General features: G+C 32.4%; 1 protein-coding gene across 1 annotated transcript; it reads left to right on the top strand.

Moving 5' to 3' along the window:
• The first annotated feature begins 200 nt into the window (after window positions 1–200).
• On the top strand, window positions 201–1,629 carry LOC148854372 (early nodulin-like protein 20). Its single transcript, XM_088941074.1, has 2 exons — window positions 201–494; window positions 1,136–1,629. Exons 1-2 carry the CDS (start codon window positions 317–319, stop codon window positions 1,486–1,488), a joined length of 531 nt encoding a protein of 176 aa, XP_088797200.1. The 5' UTR covers window positions 201–316; the 3' UTR covers window positions 1,489–1,629.
• The last annotated feature ends 5,575 nt before the right edge of the window (window positions 1,630–7,204 follow it).

The following is a 7,204-nucleotide window of genomic DNA, read 5'->3' as shown; positions in this document are numbered from 1 at the left end:
GGATCGGAATCGGACGAACGGCGAGCCACTCGACTTAACACCCCCCAGGTCGGATTGGCTTCCAACAGATTCTCCCGTGGCTCCATCGCTACTGTTATTGCTAATGTGCACCGTAATGCTCACAACATCAGCTTTAATTCTTACTCAAATTGACCCGCCTCTCTCTCTCTCTCCCTCTTTCGTTGTGACAGTTACTTTTCCTTCCTTCCCTTCCCTTCGGCCCTTTCCATCGTTATAAATAGTAGATTAGGAGTCCATTCCCAGCACGAGAGAGATAGAGACAGACAGACAGACAGAGAAGAAGCGAGTTTTAGTAATGGAGGCGATATCGAGAAGAGCACTTCTTCAATGGATGATTCTCTTGATGATAGTTTGCATTGGACGCGTTTCAGGGAAAATGCTTCGTGTTGGAGGATCATCACAAGGGTGGAATCCCGACGTCAACTACACTGAATGGGCTAGTAAACAATACTTCTACGTCGGCTTATGGCTCTGTAATTCTCTCTCTCTCTCTCTCTGAAACACATACAAGCAAATCTTTTTTTCCTATATTAACTGTCGTCTTCTTAAGTAAAACCCTAGTATTCCATATTTACTGTTACATTGATATGCTTCCTTCTGTATTAAAATGATTTGATCTTAAAAATAGAAATTCAGGTTCCCCGCATTTGTACGTATTCCTGGTATTACAATTAATGTGTCATTAACGTGTTCTCTATCATTGCCTCCTCGATTTCTTCTATCCAATTCTACGTATTATCTTCACGTATGGATGATTTTCCCTTCATTCCGCCCCATCAAGATTTCTTTCCCCTTTTTCAAGTCTACATTTTCACCATTTCTAGTAGATTATGAAGCTTCGCAGATCTTCTCCGCGAAGCTTTTTACTTAGCATATATTAATTTCATCTCAACTCTCAAATGTTCTTCTTTCTGCTTCCATACCAGACTAATAAAATCCATACTATTTTTTTTTTCTTCTCTTCACGTTTTCCGTCATTTCTACTATAAAGCTAATCTGATGGCATCACAGATTCCTTTATTCAACTTTTCAACCGGTTTTTAGGGTTAAAGTTGTTATTGTTTGTGCTTTTTAACTGTTTTGCTTTTTTCTCTTGTTTTTTTGGGGGGTTCAGATTTCGGATATGATCGGTATTATTACAACGTGTTGGAGGTAAACGAGACGAGCTACGAAACATGCAATGACAGGGACCCAATCACAAACGTGACACGTGGAGCGGGAAGGGACGTATTTAATCTTAAGGAAGCCAAAACCTACTACTTCCTCAGCAGCGGAGGATACTGCTGGCATGGCATGAAACTGGCTGTCCCCGTTCACCAATTCCCCTTACCTCCTCCCGTTGCCGCACCTTCTCCCAGTTCCTCCACCAAAAGCAGCTCCACCTCCTCTAGTCCTTCAATTATACTGCCAGCTGCCCTTGTTTTGGCTGTAGCCTGGACTATAAACTCTCTTTTCAGTTTCCGGTAGCGATTTCTTCTCTATCCCTTTGGTTGAACATTTACTTCTTGTATTGGTACCGGGAAATTAAAAGACTGTTTTTGCTTGCTGTGTTGTAGTCGGTATTTCTTGCTAAGAGAGTAACAGCTACATTTGATTATTCCTTGCTTATTTTGGTTAGCTTTTTAAACAAACTATTGATTTGGAGAATCAACCCATGGGCTCTTATAGTTATAGAGAGTACATGCATCCCTATTAAAACCATACCCTCCAGTGAATTTTAAGGCAAACCCACCTGAATGGTTACCACTTTTACGACGCCGGTTGATTCCGCATCATGTCAAACCAAAATGAAAAAATAAATAATATGTAGCAAATTTGAATGGATTGGACCGTGATACTAGAAAGATACGATACCAAAAAGACTATAATCAATCAAGTGGTAATCAAGCAAGTGAGCAACTGGTATTTATTAAAATTCAAACGGGGAAGGGTTGATTTGTCAAAACGGGATAGGAATTGATACATATTTTATCCAATTATAAATGGATTGAATTGAATTGGTACAGTTAGTAGTCCTAGATACATTAACAGAGGTTGAAACACCTACTAAAATCTAAACTCTATTGCATCCATATCCTTAAAAGTAAAAAAAAATAAGTAAATTTGTTATCTTCTATGAAGTTCAATATTCACATATTTTATTTATTCAGTTTTGGTAATCATTTGGTTGAACTCAATAGCACACAGGTATTGAACTCATGGATCCATTGGATAGAACCATTCTCAAGTCTGGTTTCATCCAGCCGGTTAAATTGAGCATTTGTTAAATTTTGAATGCCTACGAACCTAAACCCAAGTCAGTATGGTTGAAATTCTTGAACCTGGGCAACCCATCCAGATAATCAGATACCCATGGGCCACGGCCACAAGTCGAGCTATGAAACTGTGACATCAATGTCATTTTGTTAGGCAAAACTTCGACAACCCTACCATGTACCAGAAATCTGAGCCAGCTTCCATCCTCAGCTATTCAAATGTCTCAACCCTAACCATTCAAATGGGGGTTGTGAGCAAATTCTCTTTGGCCTAACTAGTATTCTTATCAAGTTAACTATCAAGGTGTAAAGTGATTAGATATGGATCAGTTTGTCTGGGTTGGGCTCTGTCTAGACCTTCCTGTTCAGTTCTAGAGGAAGAGGCGCTTGCATTCAGCCCTCACCCCTAACACATCTCTGGCCCAACTTGGAGAATGAAGGGCACTCACTCCCTCACTCACAAAAGTTAAGATTCTTAAAGGATCTGCCCCAACTTTCCCTTGGAAGCTGGTCTCTGACCCCTGAATGTAAAACAAAAATCAGGAGACGGGGGTCCTTTTCCCATGTCCAACGTGAAGCCAACAAGGCTGCCCTGCCCACTCTTGCCAAGACCCAAGATGGCCATATCAGAAGTCTGTTTTCAATCCTCAAATTTATCCATTTGTATCAAATAAGTTGTGAAATCACCTTCGCATTTTACTATGAATTTTGATGTTGAATGAAGCAGCTTACGGGCTTTTTCCAAAAAAAACCAATGAAAATTTATCAAAAATTTGGGTGTGATTATGATGACAAGATCTCAGGTTTAAGAATCCGATCCATCCAAACCACTCTCAAATTTTTTATTGATCCGTGGTCAAAGATTTGGATGGTTCACTTCGGCCAATGACACTCTTATTAACATAATTTGGAATTAACGTGGGCCCATGCACACAATACATGCCCACATCACAATATATTTAAGCATTCTTATAAAGTTTTACAAGATTTTTTTGTCGATGGACATTCACACTCACACCACGGTGTAGAACATTTTGTACATGTGTGGCGTGATTTCAACCACATCAAAAATGGGCCCAATGGACCAGTCCATAGCATAAATTTTCTTGACAATACCAAACACCCCCTAAATTAGGGAATGATATAAAGTTCTGAACCAATCTTTTCATAGGAGCCTGAATCTCCCGAAAGCAAAAATTCTGAACCGATAGCAAGCAATCTCTTGTTGACAATACCAATCACCCCTTAAATAGGGGCCCAAATCTCCCCAAAGCAAAAATTATGTTCACATAGCATCCAGCCATATATTGAAAAATATCTCCACGTGTGTCAAAATCACGGAAAGATATTCCCAATGTGTGGTTAAATTCCTATGCTTTCACAGTATATGCAGACTTTTTGCTTAAAAAATCTCATTCCATCCACTTTAAAGGTTTTTTTTAGTAAAACACCTTAAAAATTGATAGGGCAAAATATCAGCTTAAATTCTTATCCCACATATAACACAAACAAATATTTGTGACCATAATATAAAACGTTTATTTAAAATCTTTAATAGTGATACATGAATCGTGTAAACACATTAAAATATGTTTTGGGTGCCTGGTATGTGACAACTGGTAAGCTACATGAGACGGATGGGCTCCCTACACAGCATCCCTCTCTCTCTCTCTCTCTCCTACCATATTTACAGGCTAATAAATTCTCCATTAGCATGTTCATTTTCCTATTGACTCTTTGGGATTGACATTCAAAGTTTCTTCCATACCTTAAGGCCATTTAATACATTAATTCTCTCCACTTCCCATACTTGGAATTAAAATTTTACCAAATTCATAACCCACTAAAATTTGTACAGCCCCACAATTTTTATGTTACAAAAATGACATGCCAGAAGATTCAAAACTAGGTTAGATGAAAGCCAGCAAACCTACCGGTACACGCCTACTTAGCTGTTATAGTTTCATCATTTCTAAGCTTTAAAGTCTTTACTTTTCTTCTAAGTGCATTCCTGTGATGTTTTTTAATTAATTATTCATTAAAATCTACACTTGTAAATATTAACAACTATAATATTGATTTCAATGTTTACCGATAGTTTATACTTCACATGATATATCAAATCATGTGTTTCTTATCTGTATATGGTTTATTTATGATCATTTGAGATTTAGATTTAGATTTAAATTTAGTGTTTCAGTGTATCTTACTAAAACCAAATTACTTAATAATGTTGAAAATTTTCAGCAAAAATATATATAGTTAAAATTTATATTGTGTTTGAATGTTGTCATTTATTAAATTGCCATAAGTTCAAGTTTAGTAATTTTCAATTCATTTTGTTAAAAAAATACAACATGAAAGTCATTTTAGTATATTTTATTTTGCTTCAAATCCAATATAAATCCGATGGATAAGATTCAATTCTAATTCAAATATAAATGAATCAAATTTCCATCTACCAACAATCTCTTTTTCTTTTCATTCTTTTGTTGTGGAGGGAGAATTCAATTGCTCCAGGAATTGCAAATGGTGTATTAAATATTAATTTGCAATAAAGGCTCAGTTTGGAAAGAGTACAAATGCAAATACGTACAATACAAAATAATATAAATTAATAGGTTTTGCACTCTACATATTTGTATTTGTACTCCTTCCAAACAAAGCCTACAAATATAATACAAATATGTATAATACAAATCTATACTACTTTAAAAAACACGAATAGCCTTAAGAATATTTCTGAAATTTTTTGAGGACAAAAATTACCACTTTATATTTAAATTTATTGATAAAAATTAGGGTAATCAATTATTAATATTAAATGAGTTGAAAAGTGGTAAATTTAAGGTATTCAATGCATTCAATTCCCTCTCATTAAATACAACATTGAATATATTATCTTCCATTCACCTTCATTAAATCATATATTTAAGGCATTTCTGTTTCTTCTCATCATTAAATTCTATTAATTAAATCCACACATAATAAATTACTAATTCAAATACCATAAAACTTATACTTTTATAATAAAATTCGAAAATAGATAAATACAAATATATATATATATATATTAAAAATTTGAGAACATTTGTAACATTATATATTCGACATATTAAACAATAACAAGTATGATAAATAAGAAATGTTTTTATTAATAATGGAAGTAGAATATAAAACTTAAAACCAATTGAAAATAAAATTATTTTCCTATTCTCTCTCATTAAATATCATATCTAAGGTATATTCTCTCATTAACTCATATATTTAAGATATATTTTTTTCATTATTAAATTCTATTAATTAAATCCATAATATTAATTTTAATAGTATAAAAATAAATATTTTGAAAATTAATTTGAAAACAAAACCATTTTCTTCCCTCTTGGCGGTCGGTAAGCAATTCAACCATTTGGGGTTAAATGGGTTAATAAATAATGTCAAATTAAATAATAAAAAAAAATAAATAATAATAAATATATAATACAAAAAAAGAATTAGACATCTCTAATATTGTATATTTACTATAAAAAACAAAAATAATATGAAATCTAAATGATGAAAATGAAATGTTAAACTTAAAATCAACCTAGAAATGAAATGCTACCATAGTCAAATAATAAAAATTTAAAAAATAAAAAATACAAAGAATCACACAAATAAAAAAATAGAGAAATTTTTGGACAAAAATCTAATGTTATATATTTATAAAAGATAAACTATTGGGTACATCTCTAATACTATACATTCATTATATTGAACATAAATCCTTAAAATGTAATAAAAAGTACAAGTAATAAAAGATATATAAAAAATTATATATTAATTATGCCAAACAAAAGTTAATTGTGATAAGTAAAAATTATTTATATAATATAGATGAAATATATAATTTAAAACTAAATCAAAGCAAAAATATTTTTACTTATAACTGAAACCGAATAATAATAATAATAATAATAATAATAATAATAATAATAATAATAATAATAATAATAATAATAATAATAATAATAATAATAATAACAATAATTGTTATTATAATTTAAGATTTTCATGTGCAATGCACATGCACATTTACCATGGGAATTCAAATTTATTTTTAATGATATTATTACTTTTATTCATTTTTTATTTTTATCTTAACTATAATATATCTAAAACTCAAGTAATTAATATAAAGAAATTTTTCTCACATACAATGCATGTGTTTAATTATTAGTAGATACAAAATAATACAAAATACCAAGTTTTGCACTCTACATATTTGCATTTGTACTCCTTCCGAATTGAGCCCAAGTGTATTCCTCCACTCCAATAGAGCCTAGCTAAATTACTAAATCCAAAAATTTTCAAAATCAAATTTTGTCGAAAATAGATATTTTATATATACAGATTATATAAATCAAGTATGGAATCTGATTTTAGAATCCAACTGCAACCCAAACGTCAAGCCTTGGAAGGTTCCTAATAGAAGCTTACCATTTACACCTCATTCGTTTGCCAAAAAGTTGTTTCTTTTGTCAAGAAATGTTAGTTGGATCAATGAAACAAGTTCTCAAAAGAGACCTAATTTTATGTATTGGCAAAGGCATTTTAGTTCCACAATAATTTTGGCCAATTTTCCTCCATGGGTACCTGGGTAAGTGATTTACCCACCTAGGAGAAGAGAAACTTACCCAGGACCAAAAATTTACCAAGGTTCCCTGAGTCCTACACCTCCCTGTAAAAGAATACAAGGAAATTGGTCAAACGAATTGGTCCTTAGTGAAAATCATCTGTCTAAAAGAGGGAGCTAAGAGTCCTCTCATGTCAATGCTCGAACAAACCTCCTCCTCTCTTTCTCACACATGTGGTTATTTAATTTTAAATTAAAAAATATAAATTACAATGAAACCCTCTCAAGTCTTAATTCTTTCTAAAAAAAA

Source organism: Nelumbo lutea, chromosome 4, assembly GCF_056320005.1.
Source record: "Nelumbo lutea isolate HS-2025 chromosome 4, American lotus-T2T, whole genome shotgun sequence".
NCBI lineage: Eukaryota > Viridiplantae > Streptophyta > Magnoliopsida > Proteales > Nelumbonaceae > Nelumbo > Nelumbo lutea.
The sequence above is the reverse complement of the archived record's forward strand: the minus strand, read 5'-3'. Positions and strand labels throughout refer to the sequence as shown.

Coding starts and splice junctions, on each gene's coding strand:
- LOC148854372 (XM_088941074.1), top strand. CDS start 317: ATGGAGGCGATATCGAGAAGAGCACTTCTTCAATGGATGATTCTCTTG. Junction 495..1,135: donor CTACGTCGGCTTATGGCTCT/GTAATTCTCTCT, acceptor TGGGGGGTTCAG/ATTTCGGATATGATCGGTAT.